The sequence below is a fragment of the Vigna angularis genome, chromosome 5, assembly GCF_016808095.1.
Source record: "Vigna angularis cultivar LongXiaoDou No.4 chromosome 5, ASM1680809v1, whole genome shotgun sequence".
Taxonomy (NCBI): Eukaryota; Viridiplantae; Streptophyta; class Magnoliopsida; order Fabales; family Fabaceae; genus Vigna; species Vigna angularis.
The window spans coordinates 30,911,398-30,935,545 of record NC_068974.1 but is presented as its reverse complement, the minus strand read 5'-3'; the positions used below and the strand labels follow the sequence as shown (position 1 = coordinate 30,935,545).

At 30.7% G+C, this 24,148-nt stretch overlaps 2 protein-coding genes across 8 annotated transcripts; one reads left to right on the top strand and one right to left on the bottom strand.

Moving 5' to 3' along the window:
- The first annotated feature begins 593 nt into the window (after window positions 1-593).
- On the top strand, window positions 594-5,387 carry LOC108340773 (uncharacterized). 5 transcript variants are annotated; one of them, XM_052878441.1, is made up of 5 exons: window positions 594-818; window positions 1,173-1,445; window positions 2,690-2,910; window positions 3,749-4,122; window positions 5,050-5,387. In XM_052878441.1, exons 2-4 carry the CDS (start codon window positions 1,205-1,207, stop codon window positions 4,106-4,108), a joined length of 822 nt encoding a protein of 273 aa, XP_052734401.1. In that variant the 5' UTR covers window positions 594-818; window positions 1,173-1,204; the 3' UTR covers window positions 4,109-4,122; window positions 5,050-5,387. The 5 variants fall into 5 exon arrangements, with proteins under 5 accessions (XP_052734401.1, XP_017433832.1, XP_017433834.1 ...); XM_017578343.2 differs by having other exon boundaries at window positions 3,749-4,153; XM_017578345.2 differs by lacking the exon at window positions 5,050-5,387 and having other exon boundaries at window positions 1,217-1,445; window positions 3,749-4,381.
- Window positions 5,388-17,338: 11,951 nt separating this feature from the next.
- On the bottom strand, window positions 17,339-23,698 carry LOC108338933 (putative axial regulator YABBY 2). Of its 3 annotated transcripts, XM_017576009.2 has the most exons (7): window positions 23,605-23,698; window positions 23,364-23,516; window positions 21,016-21,135; window positions 20,682-20,811; window positions 19,648-19,696; window positions 19,034-19,109; window positions 17,339-17,741 (listed from the first exon to the last, which is right to left on the bottom strand). In XM_017576009.2, exons 2-7 carry the CDS (start codon window positions 23,433-23,435, stop codon window positions 17,637-17,639), a joined length of 552 nt encoding a protein of 183 aa, XP_017431498.1. In that variant the 5' UTR covers window positions 23,436-23,516; window positions 23,605-23,698; the 3' UTR covers window positions 17,339-17,636. The 3 variants fall into 3 exon arrangements, with proteins under 3 accessions (XP_017431498.1, XP_052734400.1, XP_017431497.1); XM_052878440.1 differs by lacking the exon at window positions 23,605-23,698 and having other exon boundaries at window positions 20,682-20,805; window positions 23,364-23,575; XM_017576008.2 differs by lacking the exon at window positions 23,605-23,698 and having other exon boundaries at window positions 23,364-23,571.
- Window positions 23,699-24,148: the final 450 nt, after the last annotated feature.

Here is a 24,148-nt window from a genome sequence, read left to right as displayed (position 1 = left end):
TTCCATTTAATCCAGTGTTGGAATAGCATATTCTCTTAGAAATCTCTTTTACATATTCTCTTTATTCTCTGTATTTTTTACCTTTTTTCTTTAGATTTTACCTTCAAATTGAAAATATTGAAATAAAAAAATATTAAAACCCTTATGAACATCATTTGGGTCAAGTTGATTAACTTTTGTTCCAACAAAAAGAACTTTTAAAAACATGTATGATTCACATTTCTTAAGATAGAAAGAAATAAGAATTATATATATATATATATATATATAGATAATACTCGTTATTAATTAATTGTTTACACATATACTAATAAAATACATAAACACGAATGAAAGAAAATTTACAACAGAAAAAAAGTGAAAAAAAAATTATTGAAGGCTAAAAGAAAAATATATAGATTAATGGGAAACAAAAAGTACAGACAACTTGTTACTGAATGTAACTGAATAATAAGAATAAAAAACGAATAAAAAATTTTAATACCAAAACTGAAGAAAAAAAATATTGAGAACGTATTCAAAATTCGCAAATTTACGAAAATGTTATTTAATTCTTATATATTTTTCTTTATTATTGCTAAAATCTTTGTCTTTATTTTCTCCATGTGTATTTTGCAAACTGTGAGCAATGCTGGTAGAATTACGGGTTCTTCCTCCTTCTTGAATTAGGGTTTTCAGATTTTCATTTCACTCTCACTTCATCATCCTCGTCACCTGCAATGTCTTTTCCTTTGGATCGCTAATTGTTGAACATATCATTGCATTTCTACTCTCGTTCCGTTTCGCTAGCTCGATATTCCAAAGTGCTAATTGATTCGGTACGTTAAAGAGCTCTGTTGACATATTTTATCTTTTTAATTTTTCTGTTATTTTGCACGTTCTATACACTTGCTTGTCTTCTATGATTGATTTACTTAACTTTTTAGTTTGATTTCTTTATTCAACCCTAGGATTCTATGACTTATGTCTATTATACAGACTGATATGTCTTGATGGTTCTATTTGGGATTCAGTTCCCAGAGTTTGTAATTATTTTGAAATATCTGTTTCAATTTGTTTGTGGAATGTTTCATGTGAGAGCAAGTAATCGGTACATGCATGTTGCTGTATGATTGCAGTGTGGGTTATGTGGTTTAGTGATTGGTTTGGGTTTTGTGGTTTTGATGTCTCAGAGGTTGTGTTCACATAGGAGTTGTTTGTGACAATGCGACGGCAGGGGCACTATGGGGATCCATCGGTCAACACTAGTGTTGGTGGTCAGATGCATCATATGGTGGCCGGTCCAAGGGGGGAGGCCAAGTCTGGTAATTTTGAAGGACGGCTCGAAGCCTTTACTCCAGAAAGAGAGAATCCGTATGCGAATTCCAAGCCAGAGGGTCAGTGGAGATGGGAAATGGACGAATCGAAGATGTCCAATTCAATGGCATCTCGAATGTTTAGTGAAGGCAAGAATTTTTCGCTGCCACTTCACACTTGTTTATCCTTCTGTTAACCTAGCTATGTGCTGCATCTGGCTTTGCGGAAACAATCATGTTTTTGAAGTATGTCACGTGAGGGGCCCATATATCTTGAAGTTGTAACTAAGTATTGTTTTTACAAGTTTTTATGTTTATTTAGTATAATGTATATTTTGATTTCTTGCCATTTTTTTCATGAAATTGACAAAAATATTTAGTGTTGAACCGTTGGTTTTTCACTAAATAAAAAGTAGGATCTATGATGTAGACTTAAAGGAGAATAGTGTGTATGTATGATATATCTGCTGCTTTTTACGCTATTGCCAGAACTAAATCACCTGATAAATGGCATAAGACAGAAGAATAACTCATGCTGCACTAGTGTACTGAATTTTGTAAAAAAATATCGAGAAAGTGAAAATGCTGAATTGGAGAGAGAGTAAGAGAAGATGAGGAAACAAAGAGATAGTAAATGAGATTATAAAGAAGACTAGGAAAAGAAGAGGAAGAGACGTTATATGGTGTAGTCATAGTTATCTAAAATATTGTGGCTTAAATATGTTTTTTGTCCTCAAAAGTATGATATTTTTTTGGTTTTAATTCCTATAAAAGGTTTGTGTGTTTTTAGTCCCAACATTTTAAAAAATGTGGTTTTACTTTCAGGTGAGGGACTAAAAGCACATGATTTTTGTAACTTTCTAGGACTAAAAATCAATATAATATAAATACATACATATTTTTTTAATTTTGTGCGGAGAGTTATATCATCTCTACTAAATGAAAAAAAAACAGTTAAATTCCCTGTAGACTGTGATTGTTAATCTTTCTTCTGTATTTCAATATGGAGATTTTTGTTTCTAAATTAGAAGTGAGGTATTAGCGTGACTCAATTGGGCAGCATAATCCTTTTAAATGTCATCCTTTCCATTTTGCTATTAAATGCATATAGTTATTCTAATTCCTGGCATTCTTTCTGCAAATTTTGCTTCTTTTTCAATGAACAGACTTAAAAGTAGTTCTTGATGTATAGGAGATGAATTTATTTTACTTTTGATGTCTGCTTTTATGGAGTTCTAATTCAGCAAACATGGCACATTTTCAGAACCTATTTTAGTTTTGAATTTTTAAAACATTAGCTTCCGTGTCTTGAAGGCCTGGTTACACAGGTTTATATTACGGACAGAGTTTTCAAACTCCTAAACAGAGGGGAACCGTTTCATGTTCTAGTGTAGGTCAAGGGGTTGATGCTTCAAAGTCCTATTTTCAAGGGCAGGGCCGGAACAACAATGATTCCAGATCTCAGGCTCATGAAGAAGATATGGATGTTGGATACGAAGGAAATCACTTATCACAAACTTTTGAAGGTCTAGAGCAGAATTTTCGTGATGACATTATTAAACTCACTAAAGAACAGAATGATGCTGAAGATGCAGAATATGCCAGACACAGAGAGGTTTGTGATAAACATAAAAAGTAAACATTATTAATTTGTTACTGTGTTGTTGAAATACCCCATGTCCTCTACACTTTTTGCAACTTCTTTAGTCTTGTTTCTTTCTTTTTCCTAATAGATGCTAGACAATTTACCTTTTTTTTAGAAGATGTTAAAGATACTGTTGAAGCTATAAAACTTTTTATAGCTGTTACGGAAAGTTAGAAACACACCAAGGTATCAGATACAGATCCTCTTAGAATTACGATTTGCAGGGATCGAACTATGTCAATGCAAGCTTATCGACGGGTTGCTATCTTGATTTATGGAAGGAAAAAATTGTTTGTAATGGATAGTTTTGTTGTAACTTGTATACCTAGGCTTTTTCCATTTGATAAACTTGAAGTCATTGTGCAAATGCGAAACTGCAGTTATATACTGCTCTTTTTGCATCTAGGTTAATAAACTTGAAGTGATAATGCAAAACTTTGAATACATCAGTTGCGTGTTCTTTTGTGCATCGTTTAAACTATATGAACTAGCCCAGTGTGTTGTCTGATCTTAGTTCTGTGACCCATTTTTATAATACTTCCTGGATATTAAATTGATGTGCAAAATCATCTTTGCATGAGTATTCTTATTTTTTATTATTGAGTTGGGTTCTTCTTTTAGCTAACTCTGAGCACTGGGTCAGTTGTCACCTGCATCTTTCCTTGTATTTTAAATAATCTATATAACTATGTCTTGAAGCTGATATTTGAAGCACACTGGGTGTTGCAAGGATAATCTTATTCGTGTTGAATTCTGTATTTTTTCAATTCCATTGAGCTTTAACTAAGTTCTACATATTTCTTTTCAGAAAATTAATGCAATCAATGCTCAGTATGAGGAAAAACTGGCAGCACTTCGAGCTCAGCATAGCAACCGAAGAGCTGAATTTCTTCAAAGGGAAGCACATGCTAGGCAACAACAGTACCAGCAACTCATAAGGGATCCTTACCCAAGCAGTGGCATGGCACCCCGAGACCCTCATGGTTTCAACAATGCGAATGCTCCAGGTGTAGGTGGAGAAGTGCAACGAGGTTATTCCGCTGATCACTTTGATCCTTACAAGGAGAGAGCTCGATTTCTTGGAGGTGGTAGAGATCAAGGATTTGAACCGAGGGGTCCATATCCTGGTGGTCGTGTCTACGACACTGGTTCACGCTACTACAATTGAGTTTTGACCCAAAGGTTTATCTCTCATTTTGGGTTTCTACTGCAGGTGAAATTATATTGACATGATCTAATGCTTTGTCGTTTTATCATCTTTTGGTTACCCTGTTTATGGAAGTTAACTGTTATTTATATAGATCAACATTGGAGGTGCAACATTGGTGTTGTGCATTTAGATGTAGAACCGCTAGGATATTTGTTGTTTGTGCTTATTAAAGTCAATAACATAAAAAACTATGTAATACAGTATTTCATTTAATTCAACTGCATTCGGAGAGATAGCATTACTCGGATAACTTGTAGCAAGCATCGATGCCAACCACACAAGAAGCATAGCAAAGCACCAAACCTTATGCTTCTGCTGCTGGTCTTCGATGTTTGTGATTCAAATAGTAAAAAACGCTAATTTAAACAACCAAACAGATAACAAACGAGTGAACCATTTTAGTTCCTAAATTTGTCTTGTTGACACCTTGATTTTTTAAGCTAAGGAGATTTTAAATAAGTTTCTACGCTTTACTATTTATCGTCATGTTGGTCACTTATAATTTCAGTCACATTGAAATTTTTAAAGTAGTATGGTTGATCAATTATACTTTAGATAATCTTTTTAGTGTTTTTTATTATTTTTTTTTCAGTTTTAGGACTATTGTGATTGATATACACTTTTAGGACTAAAGTGATTTACTGAAAAAAAAAACTCTAAAATCCAAGCTGGGCACAGAAGAATGGCCTTTAAATGTTCAATGACTCATGATAGGACATATGATGCAGTATATCTAATGCCATAAATTTAAGAACTTTATTAAGTGACTGATGTTACATTATAAATAAGCAAGTTAATTGTATAAAATTGTTTGGAGGGTGAACAATGAGCAATTCATATAATTTTTGTAGTTAGTTAAACTTATCCCATAAGTCTTTTTCTTCTAATTTCTTCCCCAGCCCATGTAACCGTACACACCATAGCCCTGCATGATCAGAACGTGGGAGAAGAATGGTAGCGTTGGGGTGCACGCAATCGGAGCTCAGGCAAGGAGCATACGGCAGAAGACGATGCCTCCAACCACTCGGTGGGCCTGGATCGCGAACTTGTACAAGCCCATCAGATCTTGCTTCTTAAAGAGCTTCTTGCGATTCCAAGAAGACTGTTGTTGCGCATTGCATCTGTTGGCACTGATTGGTTGTAGAAGGAGAACATCTTTTAAGCTTTTTCGTTGGTTTGCTGGTTTTAATTTTTCAAGTTTGCTGGTTATGATTTTTCTTGCTACTGATTTGTTTTTCTTCTCTCTTCTACCCCGATCTCCTCCTCTCTCTATAACGGTAAAATACGCGACTGTATTCTGTATAAAATACAGATTTTATTTAATGAGAAGAAAAATAAAATAAAATATTGTATCAGAATAAGACAACCACGAAGACATTTGCTTTATTAAAGATTCTCTTAGAAATTATTGGATGTTGAGGTTATACTGAAACGGAGCTTGCAAATTTATTGCTGCTGCTATTCAAGCTAAGTTACGTTGATGGATCACAAAAGTGGGTTTAAAAGAAATTAATTAAGTGGACAATTATGTAATCAAGAAGAAAACAAATAGCAAAATTTTCAGGGGATCTATTTTTGAGCTGGACACCCTGAATAACCATTATAAGCTTACAATTATAGAAAAAAGAAGCTAACTTCTCGTTGAGCTCTTTCAAATAATTTCGAGTAAACTTGTATATATTCTTGAATTACGAATATGTAATTTTTGTTCCATTAACCTTACAAGGTAACTATTTGATTAGGACTCATGATAATTTGAAAAATTAACTTCATTTAGAAATATTTTCACTTCGAAATTTGTATCTTCATTTGTGAATTTTATGTATGATTTAATTATTCATGAAGTTTGATCTTATTTAGAATTAATGCAATATCACAAATGTGGTTTCTATGCTTTATTACGGAGTTGTTATATATACATGTCATTAATAGTTTTTTAAATATATATTTTTTTAAGTAAACTCTTAAATTTATGAATATTGAGTTTCCAAAGTTATATATATAATAAATTACGTCCTGCTTTTGTGTATTTTAAAAGTGCAATTGTAAGTCTTTGATACAGTTGAAAACTTTCAATGAAGTCTTTATTAAATTTTTGTATTTTTGAATTCAAAACTTAATTAAGCTGTCATTTAAATATATTATACTTGCCGATTGTAATGCATTCAAACTTTAGCATGCAAATAATTTATGCATATGTAACTCGTCATTGTACATTATGGAGTTATGTGGAGTATGTCATCAAAGCCACAGTAACTAGACTGTCATTAACAATACATCAGAAGTACTTTACATATACTACACTTTCTGCAAGAAAATATTGTCTTTTAAGTTTTCATATGATTATGTTTATGGTTTTTTCTCTCTCATTTTGTTCTTTATATTAGAGTCTTACACAGAACATGTCTATAACTCTTTTTTGTGAATTGACTTCAAGTTTCAACAATAGTTGTTACTATGAAGGTTATACTGCGCATTGTGAAGTGTGTGAATGAGTGTTAGTAAATTCTGAGGTGCAGTTTTGTGTAGTGTTAGATATTGTGAAGCTAGTGAGAAGTTAGATCGTTGAGACTAACAGAGAGTTTGGTGATTGATAAGGGTTCCAATATAGTGACTTCATGAAGAAGAAGCTGGAGACATGTTGATTTTCCTGCAGATAATAATCTTGATCTGTCAGCTTGTATTGCGCATGGAAGTGACAAATCTTACGTACATGTTCCTTTGTGCTACCAGGTGCTCATCATAGAGCATCTGTCCATCTAAAACTGCTGTTCATCTTTTCAATACCCATGTTCACCCCCATCAGCAAATCAAGAGAAGACAAAATCTGCACCTGTCTATGTTTTTTTTTTTTCAGAAGAGTTTCTGTAAGAATATATATATATATATATATATATATATAAAAGAAAAAATGAAAAAGTTAAATATTATATAAGAAAAAAAAATCTTTGAATTTATTATATTAAGGCTTTTGATTAAAAGTGATATTAATTCAATGCATTAAATTCATGTTTAATCGGTGTTCTACTTTATAATAAATATTTTCTCAATATCATATCATGTGTCTTGTTAAAATGAATAACAATATAAATAAAGGAATATTCATGGTTTAGCTTGAAAGAGGTTAAATTTTTAATTTTTAATGTGAAGAGACTTACATTTGACATGAAGATTCTTGGAAATGTAAATAGGAGTCCAAGTTTTGTATAGAATAAAAATGAGAAAGTTGAATATCGTATAAAAAAAATCAATAAATTTACTATTTTAAAAGTTTGGATTGGAAATTATGTAAATTTCTTATAGGTGAGTTAAATTAAAGTCTCATTTGTGTAATGGAAATTAATTTTGTTCAAGAGATCTCACTATGAGACCAGAAGACAAAAATGAGGTTTAAAATTTTGGATGAAATTGTCACTAGACATCTTATCTTATGATAAATAATATCTTGAAACTTTGATTTCTAACTCTGACAATGACATTGTAAAATTCATGTAGCTGATAAGATAAGACAATGTTACTATTATTATCACCATTATTACAAAGTATACAATACAATATATATATATATAGGTAACAAAAGTAGGAGATTCTTGTGTGATTGACATTATTAAGAGAAGAAGATGAATGTATGCATGAGAAAGATTAAACATGAAAGCCCTGGAAGAGATTGAAGGATAAGTTTGTTGATTCTGAAGGAGGTGTTGAGGGAGAAAAGAAGAAAGAAGATTTTGGAGTGATTACAGAAGCACAGGATTTGAGCAGTAGTATAGTAACATAATGTCTGACATTTGTTAGTTTTGAGCATCATGGACCACATTTCCATATTGGTGTTAAGGAGTGGCAGAAGTGTTGGTGTGTTGTAGGAAAGTACTTGAGAGACAGCCTTAGGGAGGGACCAGTGATTGATAGGACTTAGGGTGAATTTGTCTTTGTCATTCACATTTACAGATATAATAATTTAAATGCAAGAGACTGAGGTAAAGTTTAAATAAGACAAGGATGATCAAACTAGACATAGAAGAAGCCACTTGTGCCACTTCAGTTACACAACACTTTCAGAAATCAGTTATTTAATACATAATGGCCTCTTTGTTATGTCCAAAAAAAGAAACTGTTTCTGCTATACAATGATTTAATAATTACTTTTCAGACAGTTTTTTTTATACAACACCAGAATCTAATTTATGCTTTTTAAAAAATTGTTTTGTGAGAGATTATTCCATGCTAATTTTTGTTCTTACTATCATAATATTGGCCAGTCCTGTTGTTATGTAGTAAAAAAAGTGCTTCTCATATAAAGTAATTTACTTTTTGTTCGGGTAGAAACAAAGTTTTACATAGGATAAAATAAGAGATAAATATGAGTTTATATACACACAAGATAATTATCTTCATCGGTAAGAGGTCTTTTGAAGTGGTACCAAAAACAAATCCATGAAAACTTGACCTAAAACGGACAATATCTTACCAGTGTGGAAATATGTGTATAAAATTCATATATACATGTCTTTGTCTTCATTTTTGTTGAGTATAAAATTTGTCTTATTTTTATTTTCATTGGATAATAAGTATGAATTCTTGGATACTATCCCAAATATTAATTAAATATTTTTCTTATAAAGAAAAAACACATTACATTATTAACAATTTAACGTAAAAAGAACATACATTTTATTTTCTTCATTGTCAAAGTTAATAAAAGGATTTTAGTGATCTTGTTGTTTATCAAATAGTCCAAATAATAAGATGGAGAATAAAAATTTGTATAGTGAAAAAATATATTTGAAACTAAGAATCCAAGAAAAAATAAAATGGTCTTTTTAGTTTACCCACTAAGGATTTACACTATTGATACTATACATTCTTTCCTGAAAAAAAAAAAAGGAAGAGTCAAATGTAATCTAAAAGTTATTTAATTTGATAAAATTGTAATTTATGTTTTCTGAGGCGTAATATATCATTTGAATAAAATAAAAAATTTAATTAAAATTGTGATGAAAAGAAAAATACCTCTAAAGTTAAAATAAATGAATTTAGTGAATATTGAATGAAGGCAATTAATAAAGATAATGAAAAATTATGTAACAAAGAAGAATTTTCCAATTATAATGAATTAAAGAATCAAAAGGAGAATAAGGAAAATACGTTAGGTTACATAATACACTAAATAAGTAATTTAAAACAAAGAATGTGTATGATAATGATTGTTTTTAAAGGCAAAATTAAAAACCAGCCATTAATTACTTTGCTATTAGGACTTTTGTTACCATAAAAATTCAATTATAAAATATATTAGTGGCCGATTTCTGTTATTTAATTACTTAGTTTTTAAAATAATTTTTTTCTTATACCTATGCATAATGAAAATTCTATATCAAACTCATAGCAAATTCCTAATCTGAGCTTATATGCAAGCATTTTCTTATTAATGATTATTTTAATGAGTAGGATCTTACATTATCTAAACTAGAATCTAAGTTTAAATGAAAAATAAAGTTATCTCTTTGAAAACAGTTTTGTGGGTTTTTAGATGTATGGACTAAAAATAGAACACAAACTTTTATCAGAACACAAACTTTTTAAGGAGACAAAAAATACTTAATGATTTTTTTTTTCTTAAATAAAGATAACATTAGTGACCACCAGTTTTTAAATTAAGAAAAATGATATTTTGGTATATATAATTTTTTTACATTTATTTAATATTATCTTCTTTTTTTCTTTCTTAAAAAAATATAATTTTTTATGACCATTTTACTCTTATACTATATATATATATATATATATATATATATATATATATATATATATATATATATATATATATATATATATAACGATCTTTCATTATACTATTATTTTTAAATTAATTAAATTAATTGTCTCAAGTCTAACCAAATATTGGTATATAAGGCCCAAAAGGCACGTCACCTTAGCTTAGTGTGTTTTAAGTTTTCTTATTAAATAGATTATTTTTTAAAAATTAATCTATTTCATTATATTAAATGTACTTATGCTAGACTTTCATTTTTTTAAATAAAATATGTACTTTGTACAACTATACTTATGAGCTTATATTTTCAAAGTAAAAGTCTTCTAAGTTTTTATATAGAATTTTATTTTATTTTAACTAAATCTCATAATATTTTTTAAGCTTTTCTTTTGCAAGTTTCTCTCTAATAGTTTTATAAAACCTATACTTTTATATTTTAATTTTTATAATTTCAAAAAATTAATTGATTATATAATGCAAACATTTTGAATTCTTAAGATATAGAGTATTTATTAGGAAAATTTCAAATTTTAAATTTATAGCTCACATAATCATGTTTTGTAGGTTTCAATGTAATTTCTTTTATAATATATATTCCATCGGTTCTTCTAGAAAAAAAACACTGAGCTTTTTAAGATGAAGAAAACATCAACATTTTAATTGATGTTATTGGTCAGTTGTGATAACTTTTCAATGCATTTTTCTTTTGTTGCACTTGCCAGTGTTTGCCGAAAACAAAACTTTTGAAAGGACGTTTATACTTTTTTTTTTTTTTTTAATTTTAGGAAATGAGAGGTCAAAACTTAGATGGAAGCATATCAAAATTGTCTTCTTAAAGTATAAGAGTTTTAAGATAAAGAAAAGAAAATTCCGACAATTATCACTATTTAAGACTCTATTTTTTCTAATGAAAAGTAACATTTAATAATCAAGATAATTTTATAATTATATTGTTTAGAGCTAATAAGATAAAGTTTTTATTTTAATTTTTACAAGAGTTGTACAATCTTTTTGCAAATATATGGTAAAAAATATAATCTATTTTGTCAGAAACTCACTTGATTAATGCTAATTATAGACACTTTATATATTCTCTCTCCAAATTTGTTTGCTTTTTTGTTTTCTTTTAGAGTCGGAAAATACTATAATTGTTTTGTTAAAAAATATGATTTTGGTCACCAAAAGTCTTTAGATAGATGTTTTAAGTTTTCTAATTAAATAGATGAAATTAATTTAGTTAATTTTACGCAAGGATATAAGCTTATAAAAATATATAGCTTTTAATATTCATGGCACAGGGAAGTATTTAATTTGTTAGTTGGTTTTTTGTAAAAGAAAAAATAGAGAAGAAAAGGGCGAAAGTAAATGATCCGTATCTTAATTGGGTTACAGTTTAGATGCATTATTTTGTAAGGAATGGAAGGGACAAAAAAAAGAGGACACATGCCATGTTGTAACTAAGACCACTATACTGACTTTGATTAGCTACCAACATCGACCCTTTTTCAAACTTTTCTCTCAAAATAATAATTCATAACATTAAAAATGGATGTGTACTATTTCTACTTTTTAAAAAATTTTAATTCAAAATCGGTACTTCGAAGTTGTGTTCTCCGAACACGACATTCATTTTTCATAATCCAAAACTAAAATTGTGACATGAAATAAATAGAGTTGTATCCATAGGGGTGTAAATTTCATTCTAAAATCAATTTATACATATTATATTAGCTAAGAAGTGAATTTTAATTAATGGAATAACATGTTGAATAATCAAATATAACATTTTAATATTGTTAGTAACCAACTTTAAACCTAATTCAACCCTACAAAACTGATTTATAGGGTGAGGTTTGTACCCACTTATAAACCAAGAATTGGTCTTATTTCTAGTCGATGTGGGACTTCCAACACACCCCCTTCACGCCGAGGTATAGACATCTCATGCGTGATAGTAGAAATTGGATGGTCCGATAACAGCCCGATTGCGGGTGGAATAGAAGAATAGAATGTCCACTTAGAACTCGCTAGGATAGGCTCTAACCATGGCTCTGATATCATGGTTGAAGCCTATTCTAGTGAGTTCTAAGTGGGCATTTCTGTTTTGACCCATTGTCGGGCTACTATCGCACCACCCAATTTCTACTATCACGCACGAGATGTCTATACCTTGGTGTGAAGGGGGTGTGTTGGAAGTCTCACATCGACTAGAGATAAGACCAAATTATAATATATAAGTGAGGTGCTAACCTCATCTTACAAGCCGATTTTATGGAGTTGAGTTTTGCTTAAATCTCACTTTCTAATAAATATGGTTATAATACCATGTTAAAAAATGAATATTTGATATTAAAGAGAGATGTGATTTAATGTACACTATGACCAGAAAACACATAACATAACCAACCAATATAAAAGAGATGTCAGAATGAAAGGGTTTAATGTTATTTTGAGCTTTTGATGACTTTGAGCGATGAGCAGAGATAGTTTTCCATATGAGGTAATGTTTGAATGGTAGAATGAAAACATGGAATCAATGTGACTTTATATTATCTTGCATGTCTTGTTACATGTCATGTGGCCTACTACTTGGTGTGAACAGAATAAAGAAATGAATCATCTTCTTCCTTTAATCATCACCACTTCTGCCATGGAATTCCACCATCTTCCTATTCTTATCTCTCCCCACTCACCACTTTCGCTGTCACTGTTTACGTACTTCCATTCAAGGACTACTACTACACACTATTCTTATTTCTTATATATCTGTAACTTCTCTTTTTATATTGCAATCATCAATTACTTCATATACCGTCTCATATATCATATTTATCGCTACTGCATTTATATAACCGCAGATTTGGATTCTTCAAATCCATCAGATTAAGGTGTTTAAGGATACCTCACACTCGTTTCCATCATCTCCTTCTGCAACTCTCACAAGTGCTGCAGCAAAACCTACAATGGAGTTTCTGCTAGACACATTAGTAGTTATACCCTTTTTTATATTATGTTGCAATATGTATTTATTATGCACTAGATGATTAACTACGTATATAAATATATTATACTATGTTAGTTATTTTAAAAAAATAATTTTATAATGTGTAGATTTACCATTTAGTAATTTTATAGACTTAGGTAATATATTCGGCTTTTATTTTTTATATAATTAACACAACAATTTATAATAATATAATGATATAACTGCTAAATTAACGATGTAACTTTTAATATTATATGATTATATTAAGATGGTTAACTAATGCCAAAATATTGTTTTTTAAGATATACATGGATTTTAGATGGGAATAATTCAAAAGATTAATAAGAAAAACAAAGTTAAAATCAATGTTTGACTTATTTATTACATAAAAAGTAAATTTATTGTTAAAGTTTTAGATAGAAAGTGATGTTTGGTTAGATTTAGGTTATATTTATGTAATCTTATTCTAATAAAATGAATCCACGTTGTTTTAATATGTTCCAAAAAGAAGTTAACTTAAGTTCTCTAAAGTTTTGTTAAAACAATAGAATATAAAAAAATACGATTTTTTATGTGACGAATTTTTTTTATAATTTTTATTTTGTATTCTTTAACTTATTTATGTTTGAATCATATTTAGAGATAATTTTGTAAAAAAAAAAAGTTATATACTTCTAAGTGTTTTATATATGTTTTTTGTCAATAAAAAATAAAAAATCATCGCTATAAGAATACATGGAGTAAAATTGATTACTAGTATTTTAATATGTGCATTCCAAAAGTTAAAAAAATATTATATATAATTAAAACTCATCAATAATGTATACTTTTTAAAGCTATAAATTGTATTGATAAACAATTCATATTACCATATTAGGTTACATTGACTATTGACAACTTCTTTTAAGACAACTAAAATTTAATTTAAATAAAATATAAGAAAAAAGATAGTTTGGAAAACATTAAATATTTAAAAAATAGTAAAAAATACTTTAATTTAAGAAAGCTCTCAAAACACAATTTCTTGCCAAAAATAATTTCCAGGTATACTGTAATTTGAGATAGCTATCATGATTTAGGTAGGGAAGGTGTATTTTACTAAATACGTAGTTTTTAATATATTTTAAGTTTCTGAAATAAAAATTTCATAAAAAATGATAAAGATGATTTTATTTATATATATTTTAATAGTATATATTTCATAGTAACGTAAAATAAAATGGTTAAATATATTTTTAGTTTTAAAATTTATATATAAAATTGAAATGATTTTTGTTTCAAATTTTAAAAATAAATAAATATAATTTTTTTATAATTTGATTGTGTGAAATCTTTTAACATGTTAAGTAATATTTTAAATTTGATTTTGCAAATAATTTCTATAGCAGGTTAAAATTTTGTTTAATACATTTAAAAAATTTGAATAAAAAGACTATATTTATTTATTTATAAAAGTTTATAAACTAAATTATCTTAAAAATTTAAACGGAAATGAGTTTGACTTTCACTTTCAAATTTTGAAACCTAAAAACATATTTATAAAAATAGAGTGTGTTTTGATATGGTTTTATAGAAGAAATGAGAAAGGTAATTTAGATTAATGAGTTATGATGAGATGTAAAAGAGAATTAATTAGGGTTATGAGTGGGAAGAGGAAAGGTGTGTGTAAGTGACATGACAGTCTGAATAGGTTTGGGTGAGAGACATCCATTTATTGTTTTGTGCAGAGAAAGATAAAGTGAAGTCATACATCCATCCATCCATCTATCCATCTATCAGACAACACCCTATTTCACATGGATCCATTTAACCCCACCAACCTCCTTGATTTGACCTCTCAGATTCTCTACATTTGACCTCTTCCCACCAAACAAACACCTCCATTCTTCTAATCTTCCATTTCTTAAACCATCTTTAACAATCATTTTACACTCTCTAACCTATCAAAACCCTAAATCTAAACCTAAAACCTCTCTCTCACGTGTGCCTTCCTTCAATCAAGGATCAAACATTATGATGCTGGAACAGTAGCATTTCAAAGGACCATGCATCTCATAACCATATATAGCCACCCCCTCTACTGTGTCTAACATTATACGTCACGTCACCATGACTGCACCAATAGTAGTTTTTCATAATGGAAAACACTCCCAACAACAAAACAAAACAACCTCTTTCTGCAGCTACCATCCAATCTTCTGCTTCCACCACTCACGTGCCTTTTCACATTTTCCAGATTAATTACTCATTACTTTCTTTACTTCATAATCTATATATACCGATACATTATACTTACTATATATGTCACACTTAATTACATTCTTAATTATCACTCTCTATATATAACACTATTTCTATCACTCACATTTTTTTAATTCTTAATGCATATCAAGTGAACTGAATTCCACCATTTCAACTTTCTTATATTCTCTAAAACCCTGCAACTTATACATGTTTTTACTGATTAAATCTCACATCTTTATACTTTTATCAATATTGTTTGATAAAAAGTAGAATTATAGACTTCTTGTATAACCAACTGGTGCTTGTCACATTCTTAATAAGATGAAAATGTAAGGGAAGATTTTAATAGGCATATGTATAGGTTCTGCAAAATGAATGTAAGAGGTGGCCTAAAATTAATTAATTTTTCTTATGAGAGTTTGATAAGTGTATATGGGTGTTGTACAGAAATTATACTTTCCAAATTGATTAAAAAATATTGTTAATATGATTTTTAAGTTAATTATGGTAAAATTCAAGTGGTTTACAGTACATTGTTGTTTGTAATTGAATGATCGATTCTCTACTTTTTATAACAATCATAATTACAATTTAAAGTTATATTTTAAGTAAATTTTATTAGTTGACGAAGTCTTTTACAAACAACTGATCATGAAAAATCAAACTGTTCAAATAAAATGACAAAAGTTTGTTAAAAAGTTACATAATTTTATTTTTCACGAATTTAAACAAAACTTTATAAAAACACAGAACTCTTTCCACATTTACAATTAAAATCTTTGTTTGCTGCAACTCACCCTAAACAAGAGGAATATACTTACAACATTAATGTTTCATTTTTAATATTCAGTATTTATAAGCAGTTGTTGTTTGGGTTACATATATAAATGAATTTTAATACAAAAGTATAGTTATAATTAATATCAAACAGTTGATATTTTCTCATAATGAAAACTTCTAGGTCATTAAATTTTTGTATTTGAGAGAATAAAAGGTAATTATAGTTAAATAAGATTCACAAAATATATACACACGTAAATGAAGCATGTGATTATTTATTACTTTTTTGTATAGTTATTTTGAAATCATATGTAAAATGATGATACTTTTACATTAATGATATAGCATCAAAATTTAAGTCTCCTTCTTTCTATATATAAATAATATAAAAGTAGAAGATGAAAATGAAACCAATTACGGAAATACATAAAGGCAACAGATGTACATCAATGAACTCCAACTAACTGGGTTCATACATTTATGTACTGATTCAACTTTTTAAAACATAAAAAAATTATCATTATATCTGACAGGAAAATTTTAATTATTGAAACAAGTAGTTTGATATATTATTGAACAATTCATCATTTTGTCACTAAAATTTTAGGATTTTGTATACTTGAGGAAGATTTATCTGATATTCTTGCTTAGAACTGATGGGCATGTTGATATATACTGATGCTAAAGAGTATATATTACAATCTTTTTAAATGACAGATTATGATTCTAAAGGATTAAAATACAACTATCTGTAGAATATAGTGATATTTCATGATTAATATTGTGAGTTCTTCTTTTGCCACCTATTTTCCTAGGTTGGTTTATATTTTTGTTTTATTAGTTTATTTAAGTTGGACAGTTTTGGTTTGAATTTATGAGGAGATAGAGTGTTTCCCTCACTGCTTTCCATACAATTCCCTTTTACTTAGAAGCTTAAAAACAAACTGAGTTCTGCGAGTGTGGCAGGTGATCATGCATGCAGAACCTGCACTACATGTTGCTCTTTTAATAGGGCTGTACTCCATTAACTGAAAAAATGGTCCAGGAAGAAAAATAGAAAGAAAGAAGAAGAAAAAAGGAGCCCATTAAAGAGCAAGAAATGTAATATTACACTCTTTAATTTACTGAAGGAACTACCATGCAAGGTGGGTAAAAAAGAGTTTCTCGAGAGGAAGCACTATATACCCAAAAATGGTCAAACGGTAACCTTCTCAGAGATGAAAAAGGTGTTCATGTGGTCCTATGAGAGGGTGAAATATTATTGGTGGTCTTAGGGGTTGTCATAAAAAGAATAAATCATTTAGATAAACAGTACATAAATGTAACAATCTTTTCTCTTTACGTCTTCCAAATTAATGTGAAAGCAAAGAGAGATTTAAACACACTCAAACACTTTAGATTATGATGATTGAAGAAGCATCATCATCATTATGATATATAGAGGAACGTGTTGTTTACTTAAGGGCTCAAATTCAACACAATAAATGCAATCACAAGAATGGCAATCATTTCATAACAACGATATATCTATTATATAGAAAAGGGCAATACATGTACTATTAAACATTGGTGAGAGAGGGTGAGGTTAATTTGCAGGAGTCTCCCATCCAGTTGTACGATTGGGAAATTTGATCAACCTCATTTTCACTGATTTAGGTCAAGCATGAAAAAAACAAGCTCATACTCACAGGCTTCCATTTATATCAGTAGAATCCATTGGTCTTTTCACCTCCTTCTCCCTGCTCCAACTTTCCTTGACTGTTACCATCCAGCTTTAACCCAAAGTGAATGTGAGGGAAATGTGCCCACTGCATACACATATAAACATCAAGCACTCTTCATAAAGACAAATTTCATGGACTCACAAACATATATATTTATATATAACAATGAACTGCTGTTTATGCCATATATAGTCAAGATTCTTGCAGGAACTGGCAGGTAATATAACTAATAAACTCCAAAGTTAACTTCAAAACTTTGAACAGATTTTCACTTATTAGTCTTTAAAATGGCTAGCATGACCATGTTATTATAGTAACTCACTTTACAACTCTTTCAGATCCATTTTATTAGTTATTTTTTCTGTATATATATCTTTCAATGGCATTAGTTGTGATGGATAAAGTGAGAGTTTTTTCTGGAAACTCTAATGTCTGTGATGCTTGTGCTGTTCTTGTACAAATTAACATGCATAATTTTGAACAGGCATGGTCATTTTGAAGAAGGGTGATCGATCAGGTCTGGTTTTTCAATCAACTTGGACTGTGTGTGGCGTCCAAATAAAATGCGGTGAAAAACATGCTATGGTACATAGGAAAAATAAGAGAGTTCAAAAGCAGCACAGTGTAGTACATAGGAGAGTGATGGAATCACATGTAGACGAATTAGACAAGTGACACTGGTTACAGCATGTGTTAGGGTTAACAAAGTGATCACGTGAAAGTGGCTATGGCCTATCAAACTTGACCTAATTTGACTGGTTGTAGGCTTTTTAAAAGGGAGATTTGATACGGTTTTATGATAATGAACATAGTTGCCCACTCAAATGCTTAAACATATTCCTCAACAAATGTTGATTCACATCCCATTTCTAATGCATCCGCTTTTGTAAACTTTGTCTTTACAAGATTGGATAATCTGATGTTGTATGTATTGTTTTTCTATCAACATCTCATGTTGTATATGACCAATAAATATATATATATATATATATATATATATATATATATATATATATATATATATATATATATATATATATATATATATATATATATATATATATATATATATATATACACACACGGCTATAACATAAAATAGCATGTTCCTGGGTTGTAAACCAATTAAAGAATGTGATTTCCCACATATACCCTCAAGCTAGATGATGATTACTTTGGAAAGATGTTTGAAATAACCGTAGGAATAATATTGGATTGTGACCTTGAGCAAGAAGTTTATAGAAGAGACAAGAGTGTCTGTAAATTGACAGAAGTGGCTCCAAAAAACATGAAAAATGTAGAAAAGTGCAGCACGCAGTTGTATGGATCAGAGAATGATATATACTGATTAATGTAGTAATTAAGGTTAAACTCACGTTTTTGGCTGCGGAGCTGAAAGCCTCCCTGTGGCTGATATCTGGATTACTAGCCTTAATCCTTTGGATTTCCTCCCTGCAAAATCAGACACTTGAAAAGACTTGCTATTTGTTTTTACTCAATGGAATCATCTCTACTGTACTTTAGAATTAAGAAACTTATTTACTTGGATTGTTGGATCATCTTTATTCTTTGAATACAAAATAAAATTTTAATCATTTCGCTTGAAATTAATAATGCTTGTTTCTTTCTTTAGTAATTACACCCTTTACTATTATCTTTATATATATACTACTTTTTAGAATAAATAATGTAATGGTAAATGTTATTAATCAATGACAAATTATCCAATATAATACTTTATTGACTCTTAAAAAATTTAAATTATTATGCATGTCATCACTTTTATTTTTATATAATCTGAAAAAAAAAGTAAAAGTCAGGAAAGTATAAATATAATTGACATTAACTTTAACGAAATGCGTATAATTATCTCTAATAATGGTGATGATGATAATTTCAGTCCTTAATCAAATCCTACATAATATATCACAGTAATTAGGGAGAAGCAAGGAGGTTGATTTTAAAATAACAAAGGGCGAAAACTACTTACTTAATGAATCGATTATAAGCAGAAGGCACACGATGTCTCTTCTCTGTAGCTGTTGAACAATCATGAGATGAATTAATTAGGAATATTGAATAACGATGTAAGAGAAAAATTAAGTAGAATGAATCATCAATAACCTAAAAAATTGACATCAGAGATTCCCCAACAGAAAAACTGGTTGAGATATGGAATTTTTCACACGAAAGGCCAAATTCCCTGGACAGACTGAAGCTGTGGAACTGGGTTGTGGAGGACCATTCAATTATATGCTCTAGCATTCAAATAGCATTGAAATTTCCGTTGTTTATCCAAGAGTCCATTGGGTTTTCTTTCTTATTTCTGAAACAGTTTTTGTCGTCATTGCTTTGTACAGTTCACTCACAGCGAGAGAAGATCGACCACTACATAACTTAAGTACTGCTACCTCTTACTACCTTTTTCTTGCAAGTATCAATATAATTACCATGATGAGCTGTTATTATATAATGGTGAAAGGAATCTGTGACTGTAAAATGAATTACACGTGGATAATTGCGTTCAAATGTGTATATGTGTGTGATATAAAATACACAAGTCCTTGTTCTTGTTTTAGGGCATGGCATGACAGCAATGAATTAAGGATGGGTCAATTTTTTGTTATGTAAGGTCACCATCTTAGAGGGGGCCATTAAAATTGATGGAGAAAACAAGATGCCCCAATTGGGCACATAAAAACTGGTTACTCAGATGGACGCCGACTCTCTGAAAAAACTGGAAAAACTTGTTTTTATGACTAGTGGCCCTCAATGATAAGGTCGTTCTGCTCTGCTGCTGCTTGTATTAAATTAGCTTCTGCTGCTATGGAGAGAGTAGTTTGAGTCTTTTTCATCCTTAATTAAAACTTGTCACTGATATTAAAAAGCTCCTCATCAGGTAGCTGGTCTAGTTATACATGTTGCTTTTTTGTTCATTCAGATTTAGGCGAATTAGGATACGATCCAAAAGCAGATACCAAAAGGAGGGAAAATTAATCATGAAATGTGAGAATGTATACTCACGACGAATGGGAGGAATCCTTGGTTGTTCATGCTCTACTGCCTCAAATGGCGCTATTTTGTTACATTTTGAAGATGAGGATCCCAGTTCCTTGCTGCTGGGTTCTTCAAAGCTTAGGTGCTGTTTCTGTGACTTCATTAGCAACAGATTACACAGAAGAATTAGTAAAGGATCACACAGTTATTCATTCAAAGAGCTGCAGGCTTTTTTCTTCTTTTTTTTCTCTGAGTATAAAGAAATTATGTTATCTCATTTATGGTTGCCCATGGAGTCAGAAAGAGGGAATTGACCAATACAGTCTGAAATGTATATGCATATATATATATATACACACACCTGAGGGTCTTGAGGAGGAAATGGTTGAAGGGATGCTCCCATGTTAACTGATAGCAAATTAGCGCAATGTCCACATCTAACCGTCACTATGGTTAGCAAACTGTTGTATGGAACACTAACCTGCAACACCCCATTTTCAAATACATAATAAACACGATATACAGTAGAAAAGTGAGTATAAGAACATCCTCTTCACTTGTATGCATACAGTAAAACATGCATTCACGAATGAAAACCAAGAACTTAAAGCTGCACAATTTTGATCACCAATGGACGCACTTACATATATATATATATATATATATATTATATGAATAGATATGTGTGTATGTATACATACATACATATACGGGTGTTCACATTGTCAAAAGAGGTTAACAATACATGTATAGGATAAGTGAAGCTTTCACATTCCCAAGAAAAGTGCTTCCAAAGCACACCATGCAGCACTGCAATGAAAAATGAACAGAGAAAAAGACAAAATGCACAGCTGCCAGAAGAAAGAGGTTATAAGAAGATGATAAATAAGCTAGAGAGGGAAGCGAATGCAGTAATTTTTTCTCATTCATTCTGAGAGAGGTATACTTTTAAGGGTGTGTGTGCAGTGTCCAGCTAGGGAGAGTGTGGTGTGGTGTGGCACATTCAATACATCCATATAATAGCAGCAAACGCTCTGAACCTGACATGGGGCGATTTAAAATTCAGTACTCTCAATCTCTCACAATGTCCCCTTGTTGTGGGTGCGCATCACTTTTTGCTGACACTACAAGGCAAGATGATAAAAGATAGAAATTGTTGCACATAGTGTGGTGGAAAGAGAGAGGGTGAAAAGGACTTGACTGGAACGGAAACCATCAAGGCCTTGAAGGGCTACACCACCGTTAACCACTACCAGAAGAGAGTGATGTATCATCATGAAGCAGATTAGCCCTTTAGGTATGGTAAGATCTCATTTGAGAAGGAGAGAAGAAAGGAGAATGCTTTCTCAAAAGGGGTAATTATAATTTCAACATGCTATGATGAAAGGAGAGACACAAAAGAAAGTAACAAGAAAGATTTAAGAAAAGGAGAGAGGGGGCATATGATATGATGTGATATAGCTTGTTCTGGTGGTGAAATATGAATTTATCAGAATCCCCACAAGTTCTTGTAGAAAGAAAGAGAGGACACTGCCTCTGTACTTAAGGGAAGCAACAAGGCTGAAACCGTGAAAAACCGTGAAAAAACTTGATGAAATATACGATATCATAAAAGACGATATGATGCTTCACCCTCATCGCCACAGAAAGGCAATTAAGGATCAAATCAAAGACTGAGGAGAGAGAAACTGCACTGCGTACCATCACATGGATTTGTTGTGTTCAGATTTAATTTTCTGAACCGTGTTAATTTAGCACACAAGTACACAGACCAACAAAGAATAAAAAATACCATATACCAAACGAAATCATATACTCATATACTAGTTGCTGTTTACTCTTCTGCCAAAAAAAATTATTATTTATTACAAAGTTGAACAAAAGAGGGGAACCCTAATACCTGTTAATAACCCTAGTATATAGATCTCAAGGCTGAGCCTGTGTAAGCATTTTTTAAGCATCTCAAAATTTCTTCCACTTCTGACTCACAAAATTCCTTTATTTCTCACAATTGTGTTGTTAGGTATGGGTAGGGGTTTCAATTATTTAATTTCATAACTTTCTGCTATTACTTTGGCTGCATATATAATATAAATATATATATATATATACATATATATCTCTTGCCGCTGACCAAACTAGCACCACTCGTATCAAGGTAGAGGTTAGGGAGCAAAACCCAGTTACACTTTCTCATAAAATATTACATAGCAGTGGAATCCTTGGTACAAAAAACCACCCCATTTACCGAATTAATTCACTTTAAGTGATAGATTGGAGTGTTTCCCCGGGAATTAAGTTACCCTTATGTATAAATTGGGATACTTCTGTTGCATGCTTTCCAACAGTTAAGTTTTCATCCATTTATGTAATATATATAAATATGTGGATATATATATATATATATATATATATATATATATACACAGACATGCATTCTGATTAGGTCTGAACTGAATTTCGCTTTTTGATGGGTACCCAGAAGCGCTTTTTCTTTATTCCTGGCTGTTGTATCATCTCACGATCTCGATCGATTAAAGAAATTAGAAAAAACCAGACTTGCCAAATTAGCTGGTGAAGGGCGTGGCGCAACAGAAAGCTCAGAAGAGTATGGAAAGAAATAACCAAAGAGAAGAAAGAAAGAGAGAGAAAGAGAGACATAGATAGGTAGATAGATATAGAGAGAGAAAGAGAAAGAGAGTTCTGTACCGCTAGAATGGTGTTGCAGAAGTTGCAGTGAACATAACAAACACGTTCCGTTGCCATCATTTCCATTGACATTTTTAATCTATATGTGACTGTGTCCTTTGAGTGTGTGCTTGGTGGATTTATAGGCAGATCACGGGGGAGAGAATCACTTGGCTGAAAGAAAAGTGAACATGATCATCAACGATTTACAGAAGACGCGGAAGGAAGAGAAAATAAATAAAGAAATAAATAATTTATTTACTTATTATTATTGTTGTGTTATTTAAGAAGAGAGAGAGAGAGAGTGTGTGTGTTTGCAGATAGGTTAAAGATGGGACTAGTGTGGTGTGGTCGGGGAAGTGGGGTGGGGTTAGTGGCATTTGATTTAGGAAGAAAAGATGGATTATGGGAAGTGTGCGCGTGTGAGTGACACGTGCGATGAGAGAGTGGGTGTGTAGATGTGTCTGTGTTATGATTGAGAGAATGAGTGGGTGGGAGTGACCCATCTCTAACCATACTGGCTTTCTGTAGCGGACGAGGGGGGCGAGCTATCAATGCTTAGAAATTTGGAATGAATGTTTAGGGATGTGTTCCAAACCAATAAACTATTCATAATTCAATCTAACATAGGAAAAAAAAACATTAAAAAAACCACAACATTGTTCATCTATGATTAAGGTTGTTATGTGTGGAATGAAAGAATTTGTAGGGTTTCATTTTACTTCAAAGAGTTGAACTTTTTTTCCTACGTTTGTTACCGTTCATAGATAGATAGATACCTAGCTAACCAGGGTTTTTAATGAAAA